The following is an 11,400-nucleotide window of genomic DNA, read 5'->3' as shown; positions in this document are numbered from 1 at the left end:
AATGTTGCCTGGGACGGCTCGTGGCGGTTCGGTACGAATACGCGTACCGTTACACCTCTAATATACATAAGAATGTAAAAATAAGATATACAATATTAATACTAATACTAACGTAAGAATAATTAAAAAAAAAAGCTAAATAGTTCTCTTGTAAATAGTTTGTTTATAGGAAATAGTTTGGGGCAAAAAAATATGTTTAGTTACCCCCCTCCGCCCACCTGGAAAATCACTTGGCCCACCTTTCATCTCAAATCTGGAGCCGGTCCTGCTTTGGGCCCAATTTGGACATTTTCACTTACGGTTGTAGTCAATTTTGTTGCCAGCAGTTTAGCTGTGTGTTGAGTTATTTTGAGGGGACAGCAAATTTACACTGCTACAATGTAAAGTAGGGAATGTACAGCTTGTATAACAACGTGTCATTTCTTCAGTGTTGTATTGTCACATGAAAAGATATAATAAAATATTTACTAAAATGTGAGGGGTGAAGCCTACTCACTTCTGTGAGATACTGTATATATACAAATGGAACTGACCGTGGTAAATGTATCATGTATCTGATAAAATTTCACTGTTATGCAGAATAACAGTAAATATGCACAATATGTTAAATTTAAGACTGACCACAGTCAAAGCCACTCGTCTCAAAAGCAACATAAACAAATGTGCACATCAGCAAACCAGAATGAATTGAGGCAAGGTGGCCTAATAAATCATAAATACCTCATAATTTGATGATCAAATTACTTGATAACAAAGTCTTCCTTCTGTTGTTTCGAACAACCTTCATCAGATTTTCTCTTTTTTTCCAAGACAAAGGGTTGTTGCTAGGGATACAGCTACGGCCGGAAGTGTTGCAAAATCTCGCCATATAATTACAATAAATTGCACCTACCCCAACCCCAACCCTGACCTTACAATAATATAAAATTCTTAACCAACTGTTTTCAGCGTGACAAAAAACCGTTATTGAAGTGCGCATGCCCAGTGGGGTAGCACTATCCCTTCTAGTCAAAACCGATTAGAATTGTGAATTATCACATTTCCGAGAGCACGTGAAGGCAGCATAAGGCCTAATCAATGCAATGCAAAGCACCTGATAAACTCGATCCACACTGTCCACAGTCTATGTCTGGCGTGTGCTGCTCAGTCTATGGAAGGAGGCAGACGGAGGTTCAGCTGTAGAGTCTCGAGCTGTGAGTTTTGTTGCATTATTGGGATCCACCCACAGAAAATTGTTTACAAATATAAATATTCCGGGTTGCTTGGTGAGATGACTCATTGGGAACTTGGTTTTTTTTTTTTTTGCAGGACGCTGTGATCGTTTGCGCCGTTGAAGCAGAGGAGTGAAATATCTGAAACTGGACGATCGTCTTTAAAATGGATGTCAAGCGGATATTTCGACACGAGCTCTTTTTAACGTTTTTCCTCTGCTGTGTTAATGGACAAACATCAGAGCCGTAAGCTATTTTAATTGTCTTTTAATGTTTCTTTTCTTTTTAGGAATTGTCCAGCGTTAGCAGTTAAATCATACACTTTGTGTTTCATTGTTCTCCAAAACATTATAAATTGTGACAAGAGTTTTAGGTTTAGCTTTATTTTAATGCCCGTGTATTCGACTGTTATTTGTCCCAGTTAGATTAAATGTTATGACCCTGCCTGCCCAAAATGTGTATTAGGACTAACTAGGGATGTAACGATTCACTCAGCTCACGATGCGATTCAGGATTCTGATCTCAGGATGCGATTTATTCACGATTTAGTTTTACAAAATGAGTTGAAACAAATTAAAAATGAACCCTTGCCTTATTTCTTAAATGCTTCACGTTTCTTTGTATAATAAAATTACCTTTTATTTTAAATAACAAAACTAAACTGCAATTTTATAACAAATTAATAATAGAAAAAGTCTCTTTAATATAAACTAACTAATACTGTCTGTGCTTTTCTTGGATTTTTTTGCATTTCAGCAATATCAGCATGTCCACGTTTAGGTTTGCAGTGAACATGGTGGCCCCTGCTGTTCAAAAAATGTATTGCGATTCAGTTCACACCTCAACCGATTTAAATCTTCACACATTATAATCGATTTTCAACCGGCTCACTGTGAATTGTTACATCCCTAGGACTAACCCATATACTGACCATTGTGTGTGTGTATATGTAATGTTACTTACAAATGCGAAACGCCGTCAGAGTTCACAAATCTCCTTGTAACATGACCATGCATAAACTGGTTTAAAAGCTATTGATTCAATGTTATCGTTACTCTTGGCAGGTTTTTTCTGGTGACATTTCCTGCTGTGATCCAGTCAGGATCTGAAGCAAAGCTGTGCACAAGTGTCCTGAAGCCCAGAGATGGTCTCATGAACATTCATCTTGTAGGAAATGATAACCAGACCACATTACTGCTGCAGAAGAGAACTGATGAAGAGTTACATCATTGCTTTAACTTCAAGGTCTGAAATCAGAATGTGTGCGTTCACACCATTGAACATTTTAAGCATCAAGAGTGACGAGACGATGTTTCTCAACAGGCACCTCCTGTAGATGGAGAATCGGTGCAGAAAATTCGGGTTGAAGTTAAGGGGATGTCTTTCAAGTTGGCTGAAGAAAGAAAAGTGATGTTTAGGTCTTACGATCCTTTGACTTTTATCCAAACTGATAAACCCATCTATACTCCAGGACAAATGGGTGAATTAAAGATTCATATTTGTTGGATGGTTGTGTTACCATGCCTATCTTGTTTTAAATGAGTTGTGTTATGTTGAAGACTTGACAGTTTTTTTTCTTATTTTTGCAGTGCATTTCAGGGCTGTTACTATGGATAGCAGTTTTGTGCCTCTTGATCAGATGGTTATTTTTATATTTTTTTCTTAATAAAATACAATGTCATGTCTGAATGCTACAAATGTTAATTCACTGATTTTCTCTTCACAGTACTCTATGGTAGTGGTGGAGGTAAGTCTGTTTCTGTGCACATCTAATGAGCTACAACAGCTTTTCAAAACTAATTTTTTGTATTTATAATTTAATAGGACAGTCAGAGTAACAGGATTGGTCAGTGGACAAATGTTTCCTCAATAAGGTGGATATTGCAGCTTTCTCATGAGTTAAACCCAGAAGCCCGTCAAGGCATGTACACACTGAAAGCTTACCTTGGTAAAAGGATGATCGTGCATAGTTTTGAAGTGAAGAAATATGGTAAGTTAATGCGTTTCGTCTCTGGTTTGCACAGTATGAAGTCTTTGCTAACTTTGTGTGCTACTTACTAGTTCTTCCCAAGTTTGAAGTGACTGTTAAAGCAGCACAGACACACAGTGTTGGTGAAGAAGTACTGAAAATTGAAGTTTGTGGAAAGTGAGTGATTTCCTTTGCGTACCTTCATATGCTGCTGTTCATTCTTTAACTTTGTTCTTGCACCGAATCTCAGGTATACCTACAACCAACCTGTACCTGGTAGAGTGTGGGTGGAGGTGTGCCGTAATCCTTTTGAATACGTTTCTGTTCCTGGTGTGGTTCGTCCCTGCTTGAACCAAACCGCTGAGGTGTGACATGGAATTCAGTTATTTTAGGGTGTTTTTGTTATTTAAAGCAGCTACAGTGTACGTTTTTTGATTCTCTTAGGTGAGTAAGACTGGTTGTGCCTCCTGTACATTCAACACGTCAGCCTTTTTAAACTTCAGATTTGAGGATTATCTGCAAGATTCTCTTATTGTTGAAGCAAATCTCACAGAGGAGGGAACAGGTGAGCATTGCATTGACATGCCGTTCTAAAAATTAAGACTCGTATGAGTTGTTTTTTTTTCACAGCTGTGTCATGATACTGTTTCCCAGGCACAGTCATGACAAAATCTGAAACAGTGTACCTGACGTATGAAATTGGGAAGGTCACCTTTGTTGATCTCCCTGGTGTTTTTGAACATGGATCAGTTCTAGAAGGAAAGGCAAGTAAAATTGTACAATTCCAATGCCCTTTATTGTGTTGTGTAACTTGTTTTATTGTGTGTCTTTTTTTGTTTTTGCCCCGCAGATCAAAGTTGCACATTTTAATGGGACTTCAATTTATAACCAAGCAGTCTATCTGTTGGAAGGTCAAAGTTGGGCTTCAAAATTGCTCCAGAATCTCACTACAGACCGTAATGGACTCGCCGCCTTCTCTCTTAATACAGCTGGTCTTCCTAACAGTGACTTTAATCTGATGGTATGCTAGTTTGTGTTAAAGGAATAGTTCACCTTCAAAATGAAAAGTCTCCATTGACTTCTATTATACGGACACAAAACCAATGCAAGTCATTGGGGACCAGCGGTTTTGTTACCAACATTTTCAAAATATCATCATTTGTGCAGAAGAAAGTTAAACTGGTTTGAAATAAGAGGATGTGTAAATGAGAATTTTCGTTTTGAAGGTGATCAATCCTTTTAATTCAGTTTTTCGTGAACGTTGGAATTTTGCAGAACTCATTCCATTCATTGTTTTTCAGGCAAGTGTGACTCCAGAACTACGTTATACCTATAAAAAGCCATACTTCACTACCGATGAGAAAACTATTCAACTTCTCCAGCCTGCCACATTGTACACCCCAACTTTCAGTGAACTGACTATAGAGAAAATTGAGCAGCCGTTACAGTGTGATGCTGAGATTACCGTAACCATTAAGTATCATTTTGTTGGGGAGACTGCTAGCAACATTAACACTGTGGTCATCTATATGGTGAGTACAAGATATTACATAAGTTTTTTTTTTCTTTCTGTGATCTGTGCTGGCAAAGCCATGGTAATGTAGTATGTGTCAGGTTTTGTCCAGAGGAGTGATAGTTCATCATGGCTATGAGAAGGTTAACGTGCAGACTTCTAATGGAGCAGCGAGTGGCTCAGTGTCATTCAAACTGATTATTGGAGCAGATCTGAGTCCAGCTGTGCAGATTCTAGCATACTGTCTTCTGCCCAGTGACAATGTGGTTGCTGGCAGCACAGTTCTTGACATCGAAAAGTGTTTTAAAAACAAGGTATATATGTGTATGGGTTTATTTTTGTATGTTTTACAAGCAATCATACACTCTCACTACTGTTGTTCTGGCCACAGGTGTCTATGCAGTTTTCTCCTGCTTCAGCAGTTCCAGGTGAAGAAAACGCCATAAAGCTGTCAGCTCAGCCTGGTTCACTGTGTGGTGTCAGTGCTGTAGATCAGAGCGTTCTCATCTTGGAATCAGGAAAACGTCTGAATGCAGAAAAGGTGTCCATGTACTTCATTTTGCAACTTTATTTCAAAATAAAGTTGCACAGCTCTTTTTGGTACCTGTTTACTTTCCTCTCACTCTGTTGTGACCATCTGGTCTTGCTGATACAACGTTACAGATCTTTGGCCTGTTGCCAGTGCAGTCAGTATCCGATTATCCATATGAGGTTGAAGATGAGCAGGAGTGTCTAAAAGTGAGGCCTCGTCGAGCTGTTCCGACAGACAGTGCATATGAAACCTTTAAGGCGAGTAGCTGCTCATGGGTGATTGTCTGTTTGGTATATTTTTTGTAAATGGGTGTTTTAGTAAAACTTATGTTATTAAAGGGGTAGTTTGCCCAAAAATGAAAACTGTAATTTACTCGCCCTCAGACTGTTCCTAACCTGTATAATTTTCTGTTCCGATGAACACAAAGGGAGATATTTGTAAGAATCTCAGTAACCAAACAAATCTCATCCCCCATTTACTGCCGTAGTTGGGAAAAATAAATACTATGGCAGTCAATGGATAAGATCTGTTTGGTAACTGACATTCTTACAAATATCTTCCTTTTGTTCATGGAACAAATAAATGTATACAGGTTTGGAACAATCTGAGGTGGAGTAAATGACAGAATTTTCATTTTTGGGTGAACTATCCCTTTAAATCAGTCTGCCTTATACTTTATCACCTTGTTGCTTTTTAACAGGCTCTGGGCTTGAAGGTTGCTACAAATCTGGCTGTAAGAGAACCTCAGTGTCTGACATATAGAGGCCTCAGTTATTACCGCAATTTTTATGATGGTATAGTATGCTTTTCCCACTCCACCTACTGTATAAATGAAGTAAACCACTGTTGTACACAATCTGAAATGTTTGCAAGTGTATTCATAACTTATCTTTTGTGCTTTTAAGTGCGCTATTATCGGCGTAACCCTGGGATTCTTGCGATGGCTTCGCCACTAGTAGAAGGTGGTGCTGATTTGATTGAAGTTAATTCTGCTTTTGAAGTGACCATTCGAACAGTCTTCCCAGAAACTTGGATCTGGCAACTTGCTGAAGTAGGGTAAGTAAACCACTTGTTGAAATAATTAAAGCAACGGGCATATATAATTTTCCCTGTTATGTCATTGGAAACCAGAATTTTGGTTAACTGTGATCTGCTTTCTTCACAGGGTCTCTGGATCAACGCAGGTTCCTGTGAAGGTTCCTGACACCATCACCACCTGGGAGACGGATGTCTTCTGTCTGTCCTCTAAAGGTCTGGGTCTGGCTCCTCCTGCTCAGCTGACAGTTTTCCAGCCCTTCTTCCTGGAGCTCTCTCTGCCTTACTCCATCATCCGTGGAGAGATCTTTGAGCTGAAGGCCACCGTCTTCAACTATCTGTCCAAGTGCATCATGGTGAGATTTCTCAATTCATCGATCACGTTTCATATCAGATCTGAACTAATCCTCCTTTCATGGACAGGTTAAAGTAACTCCAGCTCCGTCCTCAGACTTCACTCTTAGACCCGCAGTTGGATCTCCATATTCAACATGTCTGTGTGTCAATGGGAGAAAGACTTTTTCATGGGTTCTTACTCCACTTGCTCTAGGTCAGTTTAGTTCAATTTCACATTAATCTTTTTCTAAGTAAAACTGACATTAATTTCAGTGATTTCATTACAGGAGTCATGAATGTGACCGTCAGTGCACAGGCAATTTCTCAAGGCATGTGTGACAATGAGATTGTGAGCGTGCCAGAGAGAGGACATGTTGACATAGTCACTCGAAATCTACGTGTATTGGTCGGCACACTTTTAATCAATCATCGGTTTTGTTTTGCAAATTAAATTGGAGGACTTTTGGGTGTAATGTATGTGTTTGTTATTTTAAGGCTGAAGGAGTTGAAAGAACAAAGACCTTCAGTTGGTTGTTGTGTCCACTGGGTTTGTCTACACTTGACGCATTTCTCAATGTAGTGGCCATTGTTTAGATCCATCACTGCTCTTTGTGCTTGTCAGTTATGTTGTGACTTATGATTTGATAGGAAGGAGAATTTCAGAGGAGGTGATGCTGACGCTTCCACCAAATGTAATCAGGGGGTCAGCCAGATCTTCTGTCTCTGTACTTGGTAAAGCGAATTATAATGGAATTCAGTTCTTGTAAGGTGCAAAGTAAAGGGTTTAACATTTTGCTGTTTTTTTGCAGGAGATGCATTGGGCCGTGCGCTGCAGAATCTTCAGGGATTATTACAGATGCCGTACGGCTGTGGAGAACAAAACATTGCTGTTCTTTCTCCCAATATTTACATTTTACAGTATCTGGAGAACACAGAGCAGCTCACCTCAAACATCAGAGAGAAAGCCATAGGCTTCCTGAAGAGTGGTAATGATGTACTTGCACATCACTGGCATTTTCCAAACTGCATTTATACGCCCTTGAAGGGCCCTTCGAAAAGGGGATGCCATTTGTAGGGGCGTTCCAAACTAAAGTGTACACCTGAATTCCTTTACGAAGGGCCATTTCAGAAGTCCGTTAACAAAGGGTGCACCTCAGTCACTTCAAGGAAGTGAGTTCTGTTTGTGATCACGTGACCTTGGTTTGAGTTCTCGCGACGCATTTTGACGCACATATGCAGTAGGATTTTGACGTTACCTACAAATGTAAGCACAATTTAGTTTGTTTTACAATTTTTGTCAGTAATAAATATGGTTAAAGGGTCATATAACACAGACAGAAAAACACATATTCTCACCATAAGTTGCCCATGCATGTATTAGACATGTAAAATTGCAAATATTAAAATTTCAGAACAAAAGATGCATTCTATCTAAAAGCGAATGCTCACCCAGACCTGCCTACATCAGTTCGTGGTATGATTTGACTAGGACCGCCCAAATGTATACGCAAGTTAGGTGGGCGTACCTGTTGTTCCAACCTGATGTTCCAAATAGGGTAAGAGGTCACATTTCCGCCACGCACTTGCAGTATTCGACCAATCACTATCCACTGGTTAACTGGCCAATCATAGCACACCTTGCTTTTCAGAGCGATGAGCTTTGTAAAAAATCCCTGTTTCAGAGAGGCAGGGCAAAGAGGTGATACAAACATGCACGATGTGGAAATACAGCCTTTTTGAACCTTAAATCGTGTATACACATTGCATTACATCTAAAACATACAAAAATATTCGTTTTAGCAGTGTCATATGACCCCTTTAAAATGTAGTATAAGGTAACTTGGTTCATAGGAAACTGTTTATAGGAAAGTGTTTACTTGTTCCTTTATCATATTTCCTTTTTAAATACAAAGTGGTGTGAAAAAACAAGGTGAAATAAGACATTAGACAATAGACAATATTCAAGAAATATTAAGTACTGTATATTGTTTTTCAACAACCGAGTGCTGGCTTCAGAGTGCACTTGACAAGTGTGGCGTTGTAACATTTGGCCAGTCATTCCCTTTGTGAAGGGAGTGCCGAACTCGTACACGAGAGACAGTAATGCCCTACACTTCTCTTCAAGGGCTCAGCCCTTCGAAGGGTGTAGGGATGCTCACTTCCGTTTGGAAAATGCTCCACATGTAAGACTTGTTCATCTTCAAGCACATCAGCCTGTCAATAAAACACTTTTCTGAACTTTCCAATTAAACTAAACAGGATACCAGAGACAGTTGAACTACAGACATCCTGATGGGGCGTTCAGTGCGTTTGGTTATGGTGATGGTAATACATGGTGAGTATCTTGTATTACTGTTCAGTCATCTTGAGCATAGTTGTCACTAAATTTTCTTTTCACATCGTCAGGTTGACAGAATTTGTCATGAGGTCCTTTGGCCAAGCACAGAAATACATCTTCATTGATCCAAATGTTATTCAGAGTGCAAGGGATTGGTTAATAAGAGGACGGAGTTCAGACGGCTGTTTTATTCAACAGGGAAAATTGTTCAATAACCGAATGGTGTGTGATTATTAATCTTTATTTTAAGAATGGTGTGTGATTATTAGTCTTTATTTTAACAAAAGATTTAAATGATAATTTAAGTACAATGTTTGTGTTTGTGAAGGGTGTGAATGATAACGTGACCATGACTGCCTACATCACTGCATCACTGCTTGAACTGGAAACTCCAGTGACAGTAAGTTCATCTCCAGAGAACACAGTAGAAACTATTAGAAGAATGACACTGACACACACCTGCTGTTTCTCTGTTTGTGTTACAGGATCCTGTGCTCACTCAAGGTTTGTCCTGTTTGAGGTCCGTCATTGGGAATCTTAAAAACACTTACAGCACTGCGCTGCTTGCCTACACTTTCAGTCTGGCGAGAGACACGGACACCCGACAGCAGCTTTTAAAAGAGCTCGACACTGTTGCCATTTCAGATGGTAAAGATATGTGCTGTGTTCTCAGTCAACAATATGACATGTTTCTAATGTCAAATAATAAGTCATGTCTCTCTTGGTGTTTGTGTTGTGAAGGAGGTCTCCTGCACTGGACTCAGATGGGATCTAGTGATGATTCTGGTTCTCTGGCAGTGGAGATCAGCTCATATGTTCTGTTAGCGGTTCTCACTACAGATTCAGTCACTACAGCTGATCTGGGATATGCTAACAGGATTGTCAGCTGGCTTGTGAAGCAACAAAATGCTTATGGAGGATTCTCCTCTACACAGGTTACCCAACTACAAATGAAGAACATTGGTGAACCTGCTTATTTACCCACATGCATTTTCATGTTGTAATGATGTTATGTCATCAGGACACAGTTGTGGCTCTTCAGGCTTTGTCTTTGTACGCCACCAAAGTGTTCAGCTCTGATGGTTCCAGCACAGTGACGGTTCAGTCAGCAGGAGACTCTCACAGCTTTGATGTGAATCAGGACAACAAGTTACTGTATCAGGAGAAGAAACTGAAGAACGTTCCTGGCAGATATACTATTGGAGTGACGGGCTCAACCTGCGTGTCAGTGCAGGTTAGCCACCCTCTTGTTTTCTTTGCCAAACTTTGTAAAACCAAAGAATCAATGACATCTTTTGTTATTCTGTGATCACAGGTCGCCTTATTCTACAACATTCCAACACCTGCTCAGACCACTAAAACTTTAAGCGTTGAAGCAAAGCTTACTGGAGATTGCCTTGTGTCATCTGGTCCAAATCTCATGATGAACTTCTCTGTCAAGTAAGATGTTTAGATTTTGACATTTGTGTTCAAGGGTCTGCATTATACTCGTTTTTCTAAAATGAGAATTTTTGTACAAATTATAATTGAAACGCTTCAGTCTTGTGCTACAGTATATCTGAATGTAACATGTTGCGCAATTTGTTTCTTGCAGATACATTGGGCCGCAGGCGAGCACTAACATGGTCATAGTAGACATTACACTCCTATCAGGGTTCACGGCAGACACCACAATGGTCGGTTGAGTGTTTGAAGTGATTTGTAAATGGTTGCAATAAAAAATGGCTCCCTTTTTATTAGTCAACTACTTGATTTTTGTACACAGCTTGGAACTCCACCCCATTCATATGCTCCACTGGTTGAACGGGTCGATTCAGAAGATGGTCATGTCATGGTGTATTTAAAGGAGGTGAGGGAGTGTTAGGTTTGAACGTTGACAGCATTCATATTTGTACTTATGCCTGTTCTCTCTTTCAGGTTCCAAAAAATATTCCAATGAGTTACAAGCTACAAATGAAACGACTCTATCCAGTGAAAAGTCTCCGTTCTGCTGTGATCAAAGTCTATGACTACTATCAACCAAGTAATGGGTTTTGAGGTTGCTGCACTTGTTTTTCCTCTTTTGCAATATGATACAGTAATGTGCGATTTTCTCTCCTTCAGGTGACCAGTCGGAGACCGCATACTCCTCCCCCTGTGCATGAGAGTATCCAGCTTCAGGACAATTGATGCTTTCATAAGTGATTTTGCAAGGTTATGTCTTCCCCAGCCTGCTGCTAATAAATAAAGTTTGTTACGCTCTGGTTTTTGTGGTGCATGTAAGTAAAGTGATTACAGATATTTGACTAGTCATGTTTAATTATCCCTCAATGTTGACCCTAATACAACCAATGGAACGTTTATAACTGAATGTTTCGTTTAATTAAGATGAAAAGTAAAGACGTCAAACCAGGCTTGCATCTGGACCAGTGTTTAGATCTCACAAAATAGTCTGAAACATTCGATTTATTCAAAATCATTAATGTC

The 11,400-nt window shown here is 39.6% G+C and overlaps 1 protein-coding gene across 1 annotated transcript; it reads left to right on the top strand.

Annotated features, from left to right (window-relative positions):
* Positions 1-1,034: 1,034 nt before the first annotated feature.
* Positions 1,035-11,333, top strand: LOC130550167 (alpha-2-macroglobulin-like). The gene is made up of 35 exons (XM_057327567.1): positions 1,035-1,193; positions 1,309-1,457; positions 2,276-2,456; positions 2,535-2,691; positions 2,801-2,853; positions 2,938-2,958; positions 3,036-3,201; positions 3,273-3,357; positions 3,431-3,545; positions 3,625-3,745; positions 3,835-3,944; positions 4,031-4,201; positions 4,482-4,712; positions 4,795-5,007; positions 5,085-5,234; positions 5,357-5,482; positions 5,926-6,019; positions 6,131-6,281; positions 6,391-6,616; positions 6,684-6,810; positions 6,884-7,002; positions 7,092-7,143; positions 7,245-7,328; positions 7,406-7,582; positions 8,856-8,931; positions 9,003-9,156; positions 9,263-9,334; positions 9,420-9,582; positions 9,676-9,869; positions 9,956-10,168; positions 10,250-10,374; positions 10,529-10,610; positions 10,700-10,783; positions 10,852-10,957; positions 11,038-11,333. Exons 2-35 carry the CDS (start codon positions 1,378-1,380, stop codon positions 11,076-11,078), a joined length of 4,320 nt encoding a protein of 1,439 aa, XP_057183550.1. The 5' UTR covers positions 1,035-1,193; positions 1,309-1,377; the 3' UTR covers positions 11,079-11,333.
* The last annotated feature ends 67 nt before the right edge of the window (positions 11,334-11,400 follow it).

The sequence above is a fragment of the Triplophysa rosa genome, unplaced genomic scaffold (genome assembly GCF_024868665.1).
Source record: "Triplophysa rosa unplaced genomic scaffold, Trosa_1v2 scaffold24_ERROPOS2984339, whole genome shotgun sequence".
Classification (NCBI taxonomy): Eukaryota; Metazoa; Chordata; class Actinopteri; order Cypriniformes; family Nemacheilidae; genus Triplophysa; species Triplophysa rosa.
The sequence above is the reverse complement of the archived record's forward strand: the minus strand, read 5'-3'. Positions and strand labels throughout refer to the sequence as shown.

What these genes read in the sequence shown, in the direction of transcription:
- LOC130550167 (XM_057327567.1), top strand. Translation starts at nt 1,378, where the DNA reads ATGGATGTCAAGCGGATATTTCGACACGAGCTCTTTTTAACGTTTTTC. An exon ending in GTGCATATGAAACCTTTAAG is followed by an intron (nt 5,483 to 5,925) that starts GCGAGTAGCTGC and finishes GCTTTTTAACAG; the next exon opens with GCTCTGGGCTTGAAGGTTGC. An exon ending in CTCGAAATCTACGTGTATTG is followed by an intron (nt 7,003 to 7,091) that starts GTCGGCACACTT and finishes TGTTATTTTAAG; the next exon opens with GCTGAAGGAGTTGAAAGAAC.